The sequence below is a fragment of the Pseudophryne corroboree genome, chromosome 4 (assembly GCF_028390025.1).
Source record: "Pseudophryne corroboree isolate aPseCor3 chromosome 4, aPseCor3.hap2, whole genome shotgun sequence".
Taxonomy (NCBI): Eukaryota; Metazoa; Chordata; class Amphibia; order Anura; family Myobatrachidae; genus Pseudophryne; species Pseudophryne corroboree.
Window position 1 is genome coordinate 695,137,186 of NC_086447.1, and position 20,844 is coordinate 695,158,029.

Genomic DNA, 20,844 nt, shown 5'->3' on the forward strand with positions numbered 1-20,844 from the left:
AATAGGTTGGTTAATATGAAAAGAGGAAACCATCTTTGGCAGAAATTGTTGCTGAGCTCTCAATTCTGCCCTATCTTCATGGAAGATCAAATAAGGGCTCTTGTGAGACAAGGCCGCCAATTCAGACACCCGCCTTGCGGATGCCAATGCTAACAAAATGACAACCTTCCAAGTGAGGAATTTCAACTCCACTTTACTTAAAGGTTCAAACCAATGTGATTTTAGGAATGTCAAAACCACATTAAGGTCCCAAGGTGCCACAGGTGGCACAAAAGGAGGTTGGATGTGCAGGACCCCTTTTACAAAGGTCTGCACCTCAGGAAGTGAGGCCAATTGTTTCTGAAAGAAAATTGACAAAGCAGAAATCTGCACTTTTATGGAGCCTAATTTAAGGCCCGCATCCACTCCATTTTGTAGAAAATGGAGAAAACGTCCAAGGTCAAACTTCTCCACTGGAGCTTTTTTGGACTCGCACCAGGAAATATATTTCCTCCAAATACGGTGATAGTGTTTCGACGTCAAACCCTTCCTAGCAAGGATACGGGCTAAAATCTGGCGTTCAACCGCCATGCCATCAAACCTAGCCGCTGTAAGTCTTGATAGACGAACGGTCCCTGGATCTTCGACTAACAACTCCTGAAGATCCGGGTACCAAATTCTCCTTGGCCAGTCTGGAACTACAAGGAGCGCTGGCATCTGTGATTTTCTTAGGATTCTCAGAACCTTTGGAATGAGAGGAAGCAGAGGGAAAACGTACACCGACGGATACACCCAAGGTGACGTCAGTGCATCCACTGCCGCCGCCTGAGGGTCCCTGGACCGGGAACAATACTTTAGTAGTTTTTTGTTGTGGCGGGACGCCATCATGTCTATGTTGGGAACCCCCCATAGATTCGTTAGTAGGGAGAAGACCTCCTGATGGAGGCTCCACTCTCCTGGATTTAGATCGTGTCTGCTGAGGAAGTCTGCTTCCCAGTTGTCCACTCCCGGGGGAAAATTGCCGACAGAGCGCTTACCCGAGTCTCTGCCCAGCGAAGAATCTTTGTGGCTTCTGCCATTGCTGTTCTGCTCTTTGTGCCGCCTTGGCGGTTTATGTACGCTACTGCTGTCACATTGTCCGATTGGATCAGGACAGGACAGTTTCGAAGAAGATGCTCCGTTGTAAATGGCCCTCAACTCCAGCACGTTTATGTGAAGAAGAGTTTCCTTGGAAGGTCACCCCTTGTGTGACTGCTCCCCAACCCCGGAGACTTGCATCCGTGGTCACTAGGATCTAGTCTTGGATCCCGAATCTGCATCCTTTTAAGAGGTGAGAGCTGTGTAGCCACCACAGGAGTGAGATTCTGGTGTTGGGGGATAGAACTATCCTCCGGTGCATATAAAGGTGGGATCCGGACCATTTGTCCAACAGGTCCCACTGAAACACTCTGGCATGGAACCTCCCGAATTGGAGGGCCTCGTATGCCGCCACCATCTTCCCCAGCAATCGAATGCATTGATGAATGGAGACAGTTGGTGGTTTCAGAATGAGTTTTACCAAACTCTGAATTTCCAGTGCTTTCTCCGGAGGGAGGAACACTCTCAGCTGGACCGTGTCCAGAATCATACCCAAAAATGCCAACCGGGTTGTTGGAATTAAGTGTGATTTCGGCAGGTTCAAGAGCCAGCCGTGTTGTTGTAGAAGCGACAGAGACAGTGCAATGTCCTGTACCAGTTTTTCCTTGGACCTCGCCTTTATCAGGAGGTCGTCCAAGTATGGGATAATTGTAACTCCTCTTTTTCTGAGGAGAACCATCATTTCTGCCATGACTTTTGTGAAAATCCTCGGAGCCGTGGCCAGGCCAAACGGCAACGTCTGAAATTGGTAATGAGTATCCTGGATTGCAAACCGGAGATAACTCTGATGAGGGGGATAAATGGGAACATGAAGGTAGGCATCCTTTATGTCCAAAGACACCATGAAGTCCCCCTCCATCCGGCTTCGGCACTACAAATAGGCTTGAATAAAACCCTTCCCCTTGTTGCGCCCGGGGGACCGGGATCATAATCTGATTTTGACATAATTTTTGTATTGCTCTACAGACTAGAACTCTGGAAGCGAAACTGGTAAGGGTGATTTGAAAAAACGGCGAGGGGGAACGTCTTGGAATTCCAGTTTGTACCCTTGGGTCACAATTCGTAACACCCAAGGGTCCAGATCCGAGCGAACCCAAACCTGACTGAAAAGACTTAGACGTGCCCCCACCGGTGCGGTCTCCTGTAAGGGAGACCCGGCGTCATGAGGTAGATTTGGCGGAAGCCGGGGAGGACTTCTGCTCTTGTGAACTCGAGGAGGCGGGAGTTCTCTTGCCCCTTCCTCTACCTCTGGTAGCGAGGAAGAAGTTACCTTTGCCTTTTCTATATTTATTGGGCCGAAAGGACTGCATTTGATAGTGCGGTTTCTTCTGTTGCGCAGGAGCATTAGGTAAATAAGTAGATTTACCCGCTGTGGCCGCTGATACTAAATCAGTAAGGCCGTCACCAAACAGTTCCCCACCCTTAAAGGGAAGGGACTCCATATTTTTCTTGGAATCAGCGTCAGCATAGCGCACGCCTAGCCGCAATTGACATAGCATTAGCCTTAGCCCCCAGGAGGCCAGCATCTCTTGCAGCCTCTTTCAAGTATGCAGCCGCGTCCCTGATATAACCAAGCGTCACTAGGACGCTATCCCTATCCAGAGTATCTAAATCCGCAGATAAACTTTCAGCCCATTTTTCAATGGCGCTACTAACCCACGCTGACGCAATAAGCTGCGTCCCTGTGGTAGTAAAAATAGCTTTTAAAGTAGCCTCCTGCTTACGATCAGCCAGCTCCTTAAGAGTCGTCGACTGAGCCGCAGGGAGCGCTACCTGTTTAGACAAGCGTGCTAGGGCTTTGTCTACTGTGAGTGGTATTTCCCACTTATCCCTATCCGCTGCGGGAAAGGGGTATGCCACCTTGATCCTATTAGGAATGATAAATTTCTTATCAGGTGTATTCCAAATGCCATCAAAAAGGTAATTTAGTTCAAAACAAGGAGGAAAAGAAACCGAGCGTCTCTTTTCTTTGTAAATAAGGACCCTCGTTTCTGGTGTAAAGGGGTCCTCGTCAATACGTAATATGTCTTTGATAGCCACAATCATATATTGAACACTCTTAGCCAATTTAGGATCTAACCTAGAATCAGCATAATTGGCACCGGTATCAGAGTCCGTGTCGGTATCTGTGTCATCTAATTGGTCAACACTACGTTTCAGTGACCCTTGAAATAAAGCGTCATCTACTGATTTCTTCCAAATCTACAGTTGAGAGTCAGATTCAGTAAACTTTTGATTTAACAGTGTAACATTAGTATTTAAAGCAGTTAACCAATCAGCCGTCGGCGGTGCCGACAGGACCCCCAAAACATTTGGTGTCCCCAATAAATTATCCCCGAGAGGAAAATTCTGCCTCAGACATGTTGTCTCCCTAACAGTAGAGATGAGCGCCTGAAATTTTTCGGGTTTTGTGTTTTGGTTTTGGGTTCGGTTCCGCGGCCGTGTTTTGGGTTCGAACGCGTTTTGGCAAAACCTCACCGAATTATTTTTGTCGGATTCGGGTGTGTTTTGGATTCGGGTGTTTTTTTCCAAAAACACTAAAAAACAGCTTAAATCATAGAATTTGGGGGTCATTTTGATCCCAAAGTATTATTAACCTCAAAAACCATAATTTACACTCATTTTCAGTCTATTCTGAATACCTCACACCTCACAATATTATTTTTAGTCCTAAAATTTGCACCGAGGTCGCTGTGTGAGTAAGATAAGCGACCCTAGAGGCCGACACAAACACCGGGCCCATCTAGGAGTGGCACTGCAGTGTCACGCAGGATGTCCCTTCCAAAAAACCCTCCCCAAACAGCACATGACGCAAAGAAAAAAAGAGGCGCAATGAGGTAGCTGTGTGAGTAAGATTAGCGACCCTAGTGGCCGACACAAACACCGGGCCCATCTAGGAGTGGCACTGCAGTGTCACGCAGGATGGCCCTTCCAAAAAACCCTCCCCAAACAGCACATGACGCAAAGAAAAAAAGAGGCGCAATGAGGTAGCTGACTGTGTGAGTAAGATTAGCGACCCTAGTGGCCGACACAAACACCGGGCCCATCTAGGAGTGGCACTGCAGTGTCACGCAGGATGGCCCTTCCAAAAAACCCTCCCCAAACAGCACATGACGCAAAGAAAAAAAGAGGCGCAATGAGGTAGCTGACTGTGTGAGTAAGATTAGCGACCCTAGTGGCCGACACAAACACCGGGCCCATCTAGGAGTGGCACTGCAGTGTCACGCAGGATGTCCCTTCCAAAAAACCCTCCCCAAACAGCACATGACGCAAAGAAAAAAAGAGGCGCAATGAGGTAGCTGTGTGAGTAAGATTAGCGACCCTAGTGGCCGACACAAACACCGGGCCCATCTAGGAGTGGCACTGCAGTGTCACGCAGGATGTCCCTTCCAAAAAACCCTCCCCAAACAGCACATGACGCAAAGAAAAAAAGAGGCGCAATGAGGTAGCTGACTGTGTGAGTAAGATTAGCGACCCTAGTGGCCGACACAAACACCGGGCCCATTTAGGAGTGGCACTGCAGTGTCACGCAGGATGTCCCTTCCAAAAAACCCTCCCCAATCAGCACATGATGCAAAGAAAAAGAAAAGAAAAAAGAGGTGCAAGATGGAATTATCCTTGGGCCCTCCCACCCACCCTTATGTTGTATAAACAAAACAGGACATGCACACTTTAACCAACCCATCATTTCAGTGACAGGGTCTGCCACACGACTGTGACTGATATGACGGGTTGGTTTGGACCCCCCCCAAAAAAGAAGCAATTAATCTCTCCTTGCACAAACTGGCTCTACAGAGGCAAGATGTCCACCTCATCTTCACCCTCCGATATATCACCGTGTACATCCCCCTCCTCACAGATTATCAATTCGTCCCCACTGGAATCCACCATCTCAGCTCCCTGTGTACTTTGTGGAGGCAATTGCTGCTGGTCAATGTCTCCGCGGAGGAATTGATTATAATTCATTTTAATGAACATCATCTTCTCCACATTTTCTGGATGTAACCTCGTACGCCGATTGCTGACAAGGTGAGCGGCGGCACTAAACACTCTTTCGGAGTACACACTTGTGGGAGGGCAACTTAGGTAGAATAAAGCCAGTTTGTGCAAGGGCCTCCAAATTGCCTCTTTTTCCTGCCAGTATAAGTACGGACTGTGTGACGTGCCTACTTGGATGCGGTCACTCATATAATCCTCCACCATTCTATCAATGTTGAGAGAATCATATGCAGTGACAGTAGACGACATGTCCGTAATCGTTGTCAGGTCCTTCAGTCCGGACCAGATGTCAGCATCAGCAGTCGCTCCAGACTGCCCTGCATCACCGCCAGCGGGTGGGCTCGGAATTCTGAGCCTTTTCCTCGCACCCCCAGTTGCGGGAGAATGTGAAGGAGGAGATGTTGACAGGTCGCGTTCCGCTTGACTTGACAATTTTGTCACCAGCAGGTCTTTCAACCCCAGCAGACCTGTGTCTGCCGGAAAGAGAGATCCAAGGTAGGCTTTAAATCTAGGATCGAGCACGGTGGCCAAAATGTAGTGCTCTGATTTCAACAGATTGACCACCCGTGAATCCTTGTTAAGCGAATTAAGGGCTGCATCCACAAGTCCCACATGCCTAGCGGAATCGCTCCCTTTTAGCTCCTTCTTCAATGCCTCCAGCTTCTTCTGCAAAAGCCTGATGAGGGGAATGACCTGACTCAGGCTGGCAGTGTCTGAACTGACTTCACGTGTGGCAAGTTCAAAGGGCATCAGAACCTTGCACAACGTTGAAATCATTCTCCACTGCACTTGAGACAGGTGCATTCCATCTCCTATATCGTGCTCAATTGTATAGGCTTGAATGGCCTTTTGCTGCTCCTCCAACCTCTGAAGCATATAGAGGGTTGAATTCCACCTCGTTACCACTTCTTGCTTCAGATGATGGCAGGGCAGGTTCAGTAGTTTTTGGTGGTGCTCCAGTCTTCTGTACGTGGTGCCTGTACGCCGAAAGTGTCCCGCAATTTTTCTGGCCACCGACAGCATCTCTTGCACGCCCCTGTCGTTTTTTAAAAAATTCTGCACCACCAAATTCAAGGTATGTGCAAAACATGGGACGTGCTGGAATTTGCCCATATTTAATGCACACACAATATTGCTGGCGTTGTCCGATGCCACAAATCCACAGGAGAGTCCAATTGGGGTAAGCCATTCCGCGATGATCTTCCTCAGTTGCCGTAAGAGGTTTTCAGCTGTGTGCGTATTCTGGAAAGCGGTGATACAAAGCGTAGCCTGCCTAGGAAAGAGTTGGCGTTTGCGAGATGCTGCTACTGGTGCCGCCGCTGCTGTTCTTGCGGCGGGAGTCCATACATCTACCCAGTGGGCTGTCACAGTCATATAGTCCTGACCCTGCCCTGCTCCACTTGTCCACATGTCCGTGGTTAAGTGGACATTGGGTACAACTGCATTTTTTAGGAGACTGGTGAGTCTTTTTCTGACGTCCGTGTACATTCTCGGTATCGCCTGCCTAGAGAAGTGGAACCTAGATGGTATTTGGTAACGGGGGCACACTGCCTCAATAAATTGTCTAGTTCCCTGTGAACTAACGGCGGATACCGGACGCACGTCTAACACCAACATAGTTGTCAAGGACTCAGTTATCCGCTTTGCAGTAGGATGACTGCTGTGATATTTCATCTTCCTCGCAAAGGACTGTTGAACAGTCAATTGCTTACTGGAAGTAGTACAAGTGGGCTTACGACTTCCCCTCTGGGATGACCATCGACTCCCAGCGGCAACAACAGCAGCGCCAGCAGCAGTAGGCGTTACACGCAAGGATGCATCGGAGGAATCCCAGGCAGGAGAGGACTCGTCAGACTTGCCAGTGACATGGCCTGCAGGACTATTGGCATTCCTGGGGAAGGAGGAAATTGACACTGAGGGAGTTGGTGGGGTGGTTTGCGTGAGCTTGGTTACAAGAGGAAGGGATTTACTGGTCAGTGGACTGCTTCCGCTGTCACCCAAAGTTTTTGAACTTGTCACTGACTTATTATGAATGCGCTGCAGGTGACGTATAAGGGAGGATGTTCCGAGGTGGTTAACGTCCTTACCCCTACTTATTACAGCTTGACAAAGGGAACACACGGCTTGACACCTGTTGTCCGCATTTCTGGTGAAATACCTCCACACCGAAGAGCTGATTTTTTTGGTATTTTCACCTGGCATGTCAACGGCCATATTCCTCCCACGGACAACAGGTGTCTCCCCGGGTGCCTGACTTAAACAAACCACCTCACCATCAGAATCCTCCTGGTCAATTTCCTCCCCAGCGCCAGCAACACCCATATCCTCCTCATCCTGGTGTACTTCAACACTGACATCTTCAATCTGACTATCAGGAACTGGACTGCGGGTGCTCCTTCCAGCACTTGCAGGGGGCGTGCAAATGGTGGAAGGCGCATGCTCTTCACGTCCAGTGTTGGGAAGGTCAGGCATCGCAACCGACACAATTGGACTCTCCTTGTGGATTTGGGATTTCAAAGAACGCACAGTTCTTTGCGGTGCTTTTGCCAGCTTGAGTCTTTTCAGTTTTCTAGCGAGAGGCTGAGTGCTTCCATCCTCATGTGAAGCTGAACCACTAGCCATGAACATAGGCCAGGGCCTCAGCCGTTCCTTGCCACTCCGTGTGGTAAATGGCATATTGGCAAGTTTACGCTTCTCCTCCGACAATTTTATTTTAGGTTTTGGAGTCCTTTTTTTACTGATATTTGGTGTTTTGGTTTTGACATGCTCTGTACTATGCCATTGGGCATCGGCCTTGGCAGACGACGTTGCTGGCATTTCATCGTCTCGGCCATGACTAGTGGCAGCAGCTTCAGCACGAGGTGGAAGTGGATCTTGATCTTTCCCTAATTTTGGAACCTCAACATTTTTGTTCTCCATATTTTAATAGGCACAACTAAAAGGCACCTCAGGTAAACAATGCAGATGGATGGATTGGATACTAGTATACAATTATGGACGGGCTGCCGAGTGCCGACACAGAGGTAGCCACAGCCGTGAACTACCGCACTGTACTGTGTCTGCTGCTAATATATAGACTGGTTGATAAAGAGATAGTATACTCGTAACTAGTATGTATGTATAAAGAAAGAAAAAAAAACCACGGTTAGGTCACTGGTATATACAATTATGGACGGGCTGCCGAGTGCCGACACAGAGGTAGCCACAGCCGTGAACTACCGCACTGTACACTGGTTGATAAAGAGATAGTAGTATACTCGTAACAACTAGTATGACGACGGTATAAAGAATGAAAAAAAAACCACGGTTAGGTGGTATATAATACAATTATGGTTGGACGGACTGCCTGCCGAGTGCCGACACAGAGGTAGCCACAGCCGTGAATTACCGCACTGTACACTGGTTGATAAAGAGATAGTAGTATACTCGTAACAACTAGTATGACGACGGTATAAAGAATGAAAAAAAAACCACGGTTAGGTGGTATATAATACAATTATGGTTGGACGGACTGCCTGCCGAGTGCCGACACAGAGGTAGCCACAGCCGTGAACTACCGCACTGTACACTGGTTGATAAAGAGATAGTAGTATACTCGTAACAACTAGTATGACGACGGTATAAAGAACGAAAAAAAAAAACACGGTTAGGTGGTATATATTATAATACAATTATGGATGGACGGACTGCCTGCCGAGTTCCGACACAGAGGTAGCCACAGCCGTGAACTACCGCACTGTACACTGGTTGATAAAGAGATAGTAGTATACTCGTAACAACTAGTATGACGACGGTATAAAGAACGAAAAAAAAACCACGGTTAGGTGGTATATATTATAATACAATTATGGATGGACGGACTGCCTGCCGAGTTCCGACACAGAGGTAGCCACAGCCGTGAACTACCGCACTGTACACTGGTTGATAAAGAGATAGTAGTATACTCGTAACAACTAGTATGACTATGACGACGGTATAAAGAAAGAAAAAAAAAACCACGGTTAGGTGGTATATAATACAATTATGGATGGACGGACTGCCTGCCGAGTGCCGACACAGAGGTAGCCACAGCCGTGAACTACCGCACTGTACTGTGTCTGCTGCTAATATAGACTGGTTGATAAAGAGATAGTATACAATACTACTAATATACTGGTGGTCAGGCACTGGTCACCACTAGTCACACTGGCAGTGGCACTCCTGCAGCAAAAGTGTGCACTGTTTAATTTTAATATAATATTATTTATCATGTACTCCTGGCTCCTGCTATAACAACCTGCAGTGCTCCCCAGTCTCCCCCACAATTATAAGCTTTATATACAATACATTGATGTGCAGCACACTGGGCTGAGCAGTGCACACAGACTGAGTCACTGTGTGACTGTGTATCGTTTTTTTCAGGCAGAGAACGGATATATTAAATAAAACAAACAACTGCACTGTCTCTGGTGGTCACTGGTCACTGTGGTCGTCAGTCACTAAACTCTGTCTGCACTCTGCACTCTCTTCTAATCTACAGTATCACAGCAATCTCTCTCTCTCTCTTCTAAATCTAATCTAAATGGAGAGGACGCCAGCCACGTCCTCTCCCTATCAATCTCAATGCACGTGTGAAAATGGCGGCGACGCGCGGCTCCTTATATAGAATCCGAGTCTCGCGAGAATCCGACAGCGTCATGATGACGTTCGGGCGCGCTCGGGTTAACCGAGCAAGGCGGGAAGATCCGAGTCGCTCGGACCCGTGAAAAAAAAAGTGAAGTTCGTGCGGGTTCGGATTCAAAGAAACCGAACCCGCTCATCTCTACCTAACAGCACCCAAAGAAAAGCCTGTGAGGGAACAAAAGGAAAGGAGCCAGCTCACACCCCAGCGCCAAAGTGCAGGTCTGAAAACACCCTCAAGTGTCACAGAGCTGCAGCGCTATATATCTGTATAGAAATAATCTGCCCCCCCCCCCCCCTTGTTTTTATAGCCCCTGGTACTTGTCTGCTGTGAGGAAGGACCAGCGCTGCTGCTTGGAGGAGGAAATAGGGCCGAGTGAGCCTGGAGGAAGAAGCCCCGCCCCCAACATGCTTCTTCCCGCTTATTTTTACATGTTTATCCTGGCGGAGGTTTGCGGGCAGTGCCAGGGCACTGTACAGATATGCCAGCCTTATTTATGAGGTATTTTTAGCTCCCCAGGGCCCCCCACCCCCAGCGCCCTGCACCCAGCGGTGTGTACAGTCCGGGAGCCTGGCGCACACTGAGCAAATCATGCTGCGCGGTACCTCTATATGCCGTCTTTGATGAAGATAAGATGTCTTTGCCTCACATACTCACCTGTCTTCTGACTTCTGGCTTTAAGAGGGGGGACGGCAAGCTGTGGGAGCGAGCATCCAGGAGAGCCCAGCGTTCATCTCCCCTCAGAAGCTGAAGGCATTCTGTCAGCAGCAGCAGAGCCCTGAAACTCATTAGAAGTGGGTCTAGACTGCTCTCCCCTCTTTCCCACGAAGCAGGGAGTCTGTAGCCAGGAGATCTCCCCAAAATAAAAAACCTAACATTAAGTCTTTTCATAGAAACTCTAAGAGCTCCCCCGAGTGCCTCCATCTCGCAGGGCACATTTTCTAAACTGAATCTGGGGAGGGTTATAGAGGGAGGAGCCAGGTCACGCCCCTTTGAAAGTCTTAAAGTGCCCATGTCTCCTGGGAATCCGTCTATACCCCATGGTTCTTTTGGTGTCCCCAACATCCTCAAGGACGTAATAGAAATTGGATTTCTCCTAGGTTTGTTTTTTTACTACATTTTGGAGAAGCAAAAATGCCAAAAAGGGGTTGTCACCACTCATACATTGCCTCTTAGGGGTATATGCAATTGCGGTCGAATTCCCGAAAATGTCGAAAAACAGGATATTTTCGCCAAAAAAAAAAAATCGACAATCCAATACAGTACTTTTCGTCAAAAAAACGGCCATTCCAAATTCGACTTTTTGAAATTCGACATTTGTCAAATTCGACATTTCTGCAATGGTACAAATGCGGCATTTCGACAAAAGTATATTCAATTGAAGATTGTAAATTCGACAACAGTGCTTTTGGACAGTAAATTCGTCATTTTCAATCCGCCACACTTTGCTGGCAGAATCTAATAAAAAATTTTAAAAACATGTTTTTTTTTGTGTTTTTTTTTATTGGTAATAGCATATCTATTTATATTAGAAGGGATTAGGTACTTGGTTTGTCTATTTAGGAGGCACAAGTATTATTTATATATTTAAAAAAATAATAATAATAATAATTATATATATATATATATATATATATATATATATATATATATTTTAATGGAATGGGGTAAAAACCCGGAAAAAAATTGCGTGGGGTCCCCCCTCCTAAGCATAACCAGCCTCGGGCTCTTTGAGCTGGTCCTGTTGCCAAAATACAGGAAAAAAAATGACAGGGGATCCCCCGTATTTTAACAACCAGCACCGGGCTCTGCGCCTGGTTCTGGTGCAAAAAATACGGGGGACAAAAAGAGTAGGGGTCCCCCGTATTTTTTGTACCAGCACCGGGCTCCACTAGCTGGACAGATAATGCCACAGCCGGGGTCACTTTTATACAGCGCCCTGCGGCCGTGGCATTAAATACCCAACTAGTCACCCCTGGCCGGGGTACCCTGGAGGAGTGGGGACCCCTTCAATCAAGGGGTCCCCCCCCCCAGCCACCCAAGGGCCAGGGGTGAAGCCAGAGGCTGTCCCCCCCATCCAAGGGCTGCGGATGGGAGGCTGATAGCCTTGTTGAAAATGTAAGAATATAGGTTTTTGCAGAAGAACTACAAGTCCCAGCAAGCATCCCCGCAAGCCGGTACTTGGAGAACCACAAGTACCAGCATGCGGGGGGGGAAACGGGCTTGCTGGTACCTGTGGTTCTACTGCAAAAAAAATACCCAAATAAAAACAGGACACAGACACCGTAAAAGTAAAACTTTATTACATACATGCACACCGACACACATACTTACCTATGTTGACACGCCGACTCTGGCCACGTCTCCAATGTCGACGTCCGGGGTACCTGAAAATAAAATTATACTCACCTGATCCAGTGTCCAGTTCTTTTATTGTAATCCACTTACTTGGCAAAACAAAAAAAACGCATTTACCCGAACCAGACGGACTGAAAGGGGTCCCATGTTTACACATGGGACCCCTTTCCCTGAATGCAGAGACACCCCGTGACTCCTGTCACAGAAGGTCCCTTCTGCCAATCAGGAAGCGCCACTTCGTGGCACTCTCCTGATTGGCTGTATGCGCGTCGGAGCTGTCAAACGCGCATCGCACAGCCCCCTCCATTATCTTCAATGGTGCGAACTTTGCGGTCAGCGGTGAGGTCACCCGCGGTCAGCGGCTGACCGCGGATAAACCCCACCGCTGACCGCAAAGTTCCCACCATTGAAACTAATGGAGGGAGCTGTGCGATGCGCTGTCTGCCAGCTCAGACGCACAAAGCCAATCAGGAGAGTGCCACGAAGTGGCGCTTCCTGATTGGCAGAAGGGACCTTCTGTGACAGGAGTCACGGGGGGGTCTCTGCATTCGGGGAAAGGGGTCCCATGTGTAAACATGGGACCCCTTTCAGTCCGCCTGGTTCGGGTAAATGCGTTTTTTTGTTTTGCCAAGTACGTGGATTACAATAAAAGAACCGGACACTGGATCAGGTGAGTATAATTTTATTTTCAGGTACCCCGGACGTCGACATTGGAGACGTGGCCAGAGTCGGCGTGTCAACATAGGTAAGTATGTGTGTCGGCATGTATGTAATAAAGTTATACTTTCACGGTGTCTGTGTCCTGTTTTTATTTGGGTATTTTTTTTGCAGTAGAACTACAGGTACCAGCGGGCCCGTTTCCCCCCCGCATGCTGGTACTTGTGGTTCTCCAAGTACCGGCTTGCGGGGGAGGCTTGCTGGGACTTGTAGTTCTTCTGCAAAAAAAACAATATTCTTACATTTTTACACATGGCTATCAGCCCCCCATCCGCAGCCCTTGGATGGGGGGGGGGGGGGACAGCCTCGGGCTTCACCCCTGGCCCTTGGGTGGCTGGGGGGGGGGACCCCTTGATTGAAGAGGTCCCCACTACTCCAGGGTACCCCGGCCAGGGGTGACTAGTTGGGTATTTAATGCCACGCCGCAGGGCGCTGTATAAAAGTGACCCCGGCTGTGGCATTACCTATCCAGCTAGTGGAGCCCGGTGCTTGTACAAAAAATACGGGGGACCCCTATTCTTTTTGTCCCCCGTATTTTTTGCACCAGGACCAGGCGCAGAGCCCGGTGCTGGTTGTTAAAATACGGGGGATCCCCTGTCATTTCCCCCCCCGTATTTTGGCAACCAGGACCGGCTCAAAGAGCCCGAGGCTGGTTATGCTTAGGAGGGGGGACACCAGGCAAATTATTTTCGGGTTTTTTACCATTTTTTAAACATTTTTAAAAATCTAATCAAAATCCGTCAAATCGGCCGTTTTTCGACAGCGGGACAGTCGAATTCGTTTTTTATTGAATATGTCGAATTCCGGCACCCACCTGCCGGAATTCAATGGTCGAATTGTGTCAAATTGAAAAACGGGCGAAAAAGTGCCGCAATTCGCCCGGAATTGCATATACCCCTTAGAATTTTCCTGACATTTATCACATTAAGGTAAGTGGCAGACGGTAGCGGGTAAAGGGAGCTTATGATATGGTGAAGGGCCTTGGTTTAAAAAAAAAAAAAAAAAAGTGGGCATCTCAAAATACAGATGTAATAACAAGTTAAGTATGCGGTTGACAGTGTTAAAATAGCCATGGAAGCCTTACAACAGGTATTAAAATAATTCTATGAGAACATTTAATAAACACTACACAAAATTTTGGGGGGGGAATTCTGTCTCAGGCGCCTGAGACAGGATTCCCCCCCAAAATTTTGTGTTGTGGTTCTATGTATATGGGAATGTGGTGACATTCCAGGGAGGGAATCTAGGCCCTCATTCCGAGTTGTTCGCTCTGTAATTTTCTTCGCATCGCAGCGATTTTCCGCTAATTGCGCATGCGCAATGTTCGCACTGCGACTGCGCCAAGTAAATTTGCTATGAAGGTTGGTATTTTACTCACGGCATTACAAGGTTTTTTCTTCGTTCTGGAGATCGGAGTGTGATTGACAGGAAGTGGGTGTTTCTGGGCGAAAACTGGCCGTTTTATGGGAGTGTTTGAAAAAACGCTACCGTTTCTGGGAAAAACACGGGAGTGGCTGGAGAAACGGAGGAGTGTCTGGGCGAACGCTGGGTGTGTTTGTGACGTCAAACCAGGGACGACAAGCACTGAACTGATCGCACTGGAAGAGTAAGTCTCAAGCTACTCAGAAACTGCACAGAGAAGTCTTTTCGCAATATTGCGAATCTTTCGTTCGCAATTTTGATAAGCTAAGATTCACTCCCAGTAGGCGGCGGCTTAGTGTGTGCAAAGCTGCTAAAAGCAGCTTGCGAGCGAACGACTCGGAATGACCACCCTAGTCTTAAGCGGCTCTTGTTTGCGCCAGTGTAGCAGGAACTCTCTGATCTTGTTGTATATTTAATAAACACTGTTCAATGTTCAACCTATGCAACATTTTGGGATATATGCCACATGAAAATAAGGGTCCGGTTGGGTACATATGAGTCGTAGCGCATAGTTACCATACCAAGAGCAGCTATCCCAAATAGCCTGTAGAAATCCCATTCCTTTGCATATCTAATGATATCCCCTGGGTCGGTGTTGTTGCCAGAACCTGGCAGCTGAAGCCATCTGGTGTAGGCCTCACAGAGTAGGCAAAATATGCAGAGCTTGCCATGAATCTATAAAGCAAACAAAGACACACTTTTATTTCTGTTATATTATATGGATAAGACATGAATAGTACAGTCCAGCTTCTGCTGCATTATCAACTTCTACTGCTGCAACAATATAATCTACAGCTTTCAACACATGAGTCGTATATACTGTTGAATCTGGGGCTAAATCAGGTTATATTGCAATTCGAGATCCAACGGTAATTTTTGTGTTCACCCCGCGGGCGCATGCGCAGGTCCCATCCTGCGCATGCGCCCGCATTTACTGTGGGTGAGTCGCAGTAATTACGAAAGCCTCTGTCCGATTGACAGGCAGAGGCGTTCGCGGGATGGCAACGGTCTGTTTCCAAGGTGGAGATGGAGCGTTGCGGGGGTGGTTTTAGTGAAACGGAGGTGTAGCGGCGCGAACGGGGGGCATGGTGTGGACGTTATCGGGGCAGGTGTGTGTCGTCACACGCAGCCATTGCGATGAGAAATATGGCGGCATGCCTCTTGCCATCGCAGCCAGGCTGCACTGGCAGGAGGCATCCACAATTTCTGCTATCATGCTGAAATTGCGGCTCATTCGCAATTTCAGCGTGATCGCATTACTGGGCAGCAGTTTGCATACGGGCGGCCTTGCCCTGCGATAGGCGGCCCCCAGCATGCGAGCAAAAGGATTGTAAATTCTGCTGTTTAGCAGAATTTACAACCCTTACTAAATAAGGTCCCCTGGCCAGATAAGTTTTTGGCCAAAGTGGACAACATCATGCCTGTCTGTAACGTATTGGGGCTTCTAAATGCATAGGAAAGATAATAGCATACACTAATGAATAGCAGTCATTTGCCACGCCCATGTACTGGCCCAATAATGGTCTAATGAAAGGATATTGCTTGTTTGGAAGAGACATGCCGCATAATCAGGTCAGCCTGTCAATGACAGCATAATATCTCAGCGTGATGCTACCTTTACAGCACTTAATATTTAAGATCATATTGGGCATTTATCGTATGAATGAATGCAGCTCTTACTAATACAATGTGTTGACGCCTACAGTCACTGCATACAGTGGAAGACTACTGCTATGACGCTAACATCACTGACCAATGATAAGAATGTGATTTAGGCCAGACAGTAGGTAACACAAATAGGTATTTCCCATTAATCCACTACGGAGTTTCCATGGCTGAAGTTATGACTTGAATTTATCTCAAACTGCACAGTATTTCTCTACCATTAACCACACAGAGATGAATGTATAAAATATTATTAAAATATGCTGCTAAGAACAAATGTAGATTCAGTCATTTCATAGACATACTTTAGATATTTTTTCTTTTCTTTTTTCCAGGAAAACACAAACCCCAAAATATACGTCTTCTTTTTATTTTGTAGCCTATATATCTGAATTATCTGAAATAATAATATTTTTTTGTTATATGCAAAACCCCTTTATCTGAAATACAGACCCACCTTCACTTAGAATGGAATTATAATACACATTTCAGGTTAAGTGCCTGGAGTAATGCAATTCCTCATGTCTTCACCTAAGCTTACCTCCCCGCTCATAACGCTCGAGCCTGTGCAATCCCCAGCTGTGCTGACATTTGTGTGTACACTTACAACCCCACTAGAATGTAAGCTCTTGCTAGCAGGGTCCTCCCTCTTTCAATGATCTCTATATAGTTCTGTAATCTCCAGATTATACTTATGTAAGTATGTGTATTTGTATAACTGTAGAGATGTGAACTTGTCTACAAGTGCCTTGTCTTATCATCTGCGTATTAAGTCACTTTTGGGTATGATATATTTTGTTGACATGGTCATAATGCTGAGATGTGATGACATATTGACAGGATTAGAATGTTGACAAAACATTCCTGGTGATCCACCGGCTATTCACCTTGTTCGGCGGGTTAAGTGGCATCTTCTGGGTCCAGTAGTGACGTCATGATGACTTCTGACTGATCCTGAAGCAGTTCCAGTGGTAATGCCCCAATCCTAACCCCAAACCTCCCGCTCGTGCTTAACCCTAACCTTTCCTCTAGTGCCTAAAGCCTAGTACACACTAGGCGATCCCCGCCAACGCAGATATTGGCGGAGGCGGGGACCCGGCATCAGCAAGTGCATACACACTTGCCGATGCAGCGGGGAAGGCAGCGACAGTGGGGGGGGGGGGGGGGGGGGGGGGGGACGACAGCCATGCTGCATATGGTTCGGCATTAAAACATTGATAAATAAAACATTTCATCTGATGAAACAGTGAATAGAAAAAGTGTGGTGCGCCTTGTTGTTCAATTCAGTTACTACTCCCAGCAACATCCAGACAGATTGTGAATGCAAGGAGCTGCATCTATTCCCGTACACATCAACTGTCCGAATAGTGATAGTGGTGAAATCACACACAGCATTGGAACTTCAAATACAAATGGGAGTGTAAAGAGGGTGTCCACTGCATGGCATATTTACGCCACTGGAAAGCCTCTATAATGTACACAACATCTGGCATCAAATGTTTTAATTACAGCAAATTATGAAATTAACAGTGAGAGATATATAAAAAAATAGAGTAGAAATTCTATTTAAGGGTTGTTAAAACATACTTAAGCATTTCATTTTTATATTGCTAATATGGCCACTATGTGGCACTGTTCCGCAGTGGTTGATGTGGATATGATTTATAAAGGACAATTATATGTGACTTGCAAGTCTTCCATATATGAAACATAAAGAAAGAGCTCACCATTTATCTTGACTTTCCTTTGTAGCTTAGTGACCAACCCGTTCCATCATAAAGAGCAGAAGAAACATCCATTAACCAAATCATTATTTTGAGTTGTAAAAATATAGGCCCTCATTCCGAGTTGTTCGCTCGGTAAAAATCTTCGCATCGCAGCGATTTTCCGCTTAATGCGCATGCGCAATGTCCGCACTGCGACTGCGCCAAGTAAATTTGCTATGTAGTTAGGATTTTTACTCACGGCTTTTTCATCGTTCTGGCGATCGTAATGTGATTGACAGGAAATGGGTGTTACTGGGCGGAAACAGGCCGTTTTATGGGCGTGTGGGAAAAAACGCTACCATTTCCGGAAAAAACGCAGGAGTGGCCGGAGAAACGGAGGAGTGTCTGGGCGAACGCTGGGTGTGTTTGTGACGTCAAACCAGGAACGACAAGCACTGAACTGATCGCAGATGCCGAGTAAGTCTGGAGCTACTCAGAAACTGCTACGAGGTGTGTAATCGCAATATTGCGAATACATCGTTCGCAATTTTAAGATGCTAAGATTCATTCCCAGTAGGCGGCGGCTTAGCATGAGCAAATCTGCTAAAATCCGCTTGCGAGCGAACAACTCGGAATGAGGGCCATAGTATGTATGCTATGTATAAAGCAGCACACACATTCTGTTCTGCTTGGCCTGAGTGGCATTTGGCAGGGTCACTATACTATTTGACAACACACAGGGCCCGATTCCAATTTGTATGTAAACCTTATGGGTTATGTACAAATCCGATGGTGGGGAAACTGCGCATGTGCAAAACCTGTTCTGTGCTTGTGCAGGATGAGTCCTGGGTGACTCCACCCGTAGCCGCAGCATGAACGACAAACTGCTGCATTTGGGGGGGCGGCAACCAGGACTATTCTACAAAACAGGGGCGCGTTGCCCCCATTTTGTAGGCATGCCAAGCCCAGAGTCTGCATCATGGGACGCAGACTTCCTGGATCTGGTTCCAATATCGACTTCCGCAGATAGCTGTGGGATGCGACCATCTCGACCAGTGATTGCGATGGTGATCCGGTGCTGCATCTTCAGCAGCAGCACTTGGATTGAAGATGCTGGCAGGAGGCATCTTTTTCCTACAGACGTCTCCTGCTGCATTTGCATTCTAATTGTACAGTATCGCACTGCCGCTTCCCTGCAATACCTTACAAATCGGAATGAGGCCCCGAGTTAGAGGTTAAGTGGTGAGGGCAAGTGGCTATATCATTTCCAGCAACAGTTTCTGTCACTGGAAGATGACCCCACACACACACACACACACACACACACACACACACACACACACACACACACACACACACGCTAACCAGTGTTAGTTTCAAAGCAGCAAACTTTGTGATATTAAGTAAAATCCTGAACAGTGCTTAGAATATCACAGTATTTATGGCCAGCATAAGAGTTTACAGCAAAATCTAATTCATATATTTTTCTTTTTGTGATATTGAATAAAGAGCCACTTCAAATCCTTTTTTTATTTCTTAACCACTTGCCTGGCATGGTGGCATCAGATGTGACCATACCAGCAAGTACCTTATCTGACCTGATGCAACCAGTCCGATAAACAATGTCTGCAGCTGCAGGGAAGAGTAATTTCCCACTGCTGCTGGTCCCTCTGCCTCCCTGCACCCTCCTCCAGTGTTTGCCGTGCTGCCGATCACTGCCGATTGGTCAGCATAGCAGGACCCCTCACTGGGAAGTGTACATTAACCGCCCCCTTCCCAAGCCTCCCCTGTGTACCTGGTGGCTTTCCGGGCTATTAAAATAAAAGTCACAATTGTTTTGATGTTCCGATGGTGTTGGCCGATGTTCCAGTGGACAATCATCCTACCTTAACTATTCTCATTTTTGTAAAATATATCTTAGATTTTGTTAAATACAGGTGAAGACTGACTTTCATGATTCTCTAAAACAGAGGCAGTATTTATTAACAAGCAATTACTTACATTGATTGTTGTATTAAACAGAATGTGCCTGTACGCTTGTATTTTGCATAGAATTGCATTGATCAGAATAATGACAGGATCATACTCTATGTACTTGTCCACAGGTTTTTGGCAGGATTTCTGAAATATAGAACACATAATAGGGATATTATTTTTTCTAAATGTTAGGGGGGAAAAATTACAATACTAAATCAAATAAAACCAAACTTTACATCAGTTTTTAAACTCTCACATCAAGATTTAGCACTTCCCTGCTGATGGTAAGTGGAACTCTCCTTACACAGTGCAAGTGTTGAAATGCTGGGTACTTACTTAAAAGTCCCCATTATAGTAGGTATTGCTTGCACTCAGGGGCGGGGGGGGGGGGGGGGGGCGGACGAGACTTCGTGACACCGTAGACAGCGGCCATGGGCCCCGGTACTGAGGGGGTGTGGACAATTCTGGGGAGGCGTGGCCATGACCCCTTTTAAAAAATGTCATAAAATAATATATCCAGAATGAATCAAACAATGTATGCACTGTATTTATGCATATGAAGTCTATTAAGTCTGCAAAGTTGTCACTCAACTTTACCTACTTAAGCTGGGTACACACTACATGATACAAGCCACCAATCCAATAAACGTTCTGATTCGACAGAGCGATATTGGAGCAGTGCACACTGATCTCTACAACAGGATCAGAGGGTTGTATCGGCCTTCCAAACTGACTGTTGTAAGACAGTTTGAAGCTGTTTTAAACGCTCCTGCAAGCACACTCAGTGCCAGATTAAGGTCCACATGGGCCTGGAGCTGAAATTTATGAAGGGCCTATTGTGTGTGTGCCGCAGGGGGTGTGATCAGCATGGCAGGGGTGTTAGTACTGATGGCGTGTGACCAGTGTTGTGGGGGTGTAGTCTTCACAGGGGGTTTGGTCTGCGACATGGGGTGTGGCTAGTGGCATACATAGCTACCGTCTGCCTTCAACCACCTGAATCTCCCTTCCCACACCACCTGTTATATTATTAATCACTGAATAACACCCCTCCCCCCCCCATGGGTTATTAATAATATTTTTATTTAGAGTGCTTTGACAGAAATATATACCTGAAAATTGCTAATTTCCCAATATCTAGCTCTAAACAAAGTACAAGGAACAGAACATGAAAACGTGAAAGAATATTAAATAAAGCGAATGTGACCTGCACTTTATGCATATGCC

The 20,844-nt window shown here is 46.8% G+C and overlaps 1 protein-coding gene across 9 annotated transcripts in view; it reads right to left on the reverse strand.

Moving 5' to 3' along the window:
- ARV1 (ARV1 homolog, fatty acid homeostasis modulator) overlaps positions 1-20,844 on the reverse strand; it is a 69,577-nt gene that overhangs the window by 13,209 nt on the left and 35,524 nt on the right. For all 9 annotated transcript variants that reach the window (XM_063917929.1, XM_063917924.1, XM_063917928.1 and 6 more), the window contains 2 exons: positions 19,645-19,764; positions 14,794-14,947 (listed from right to left, as the gene is read on the reverse strand). In XM_063917929.1, coding sequence (XP_063773999.1) covers positions 14,794-14,947; positions 19,645-19,764 — 274 coding nt within the window. The remainder of the gene's footprint in view (positions 1-14,793; positions 14,948-19,644; positions 19,765-20,844) is intronic.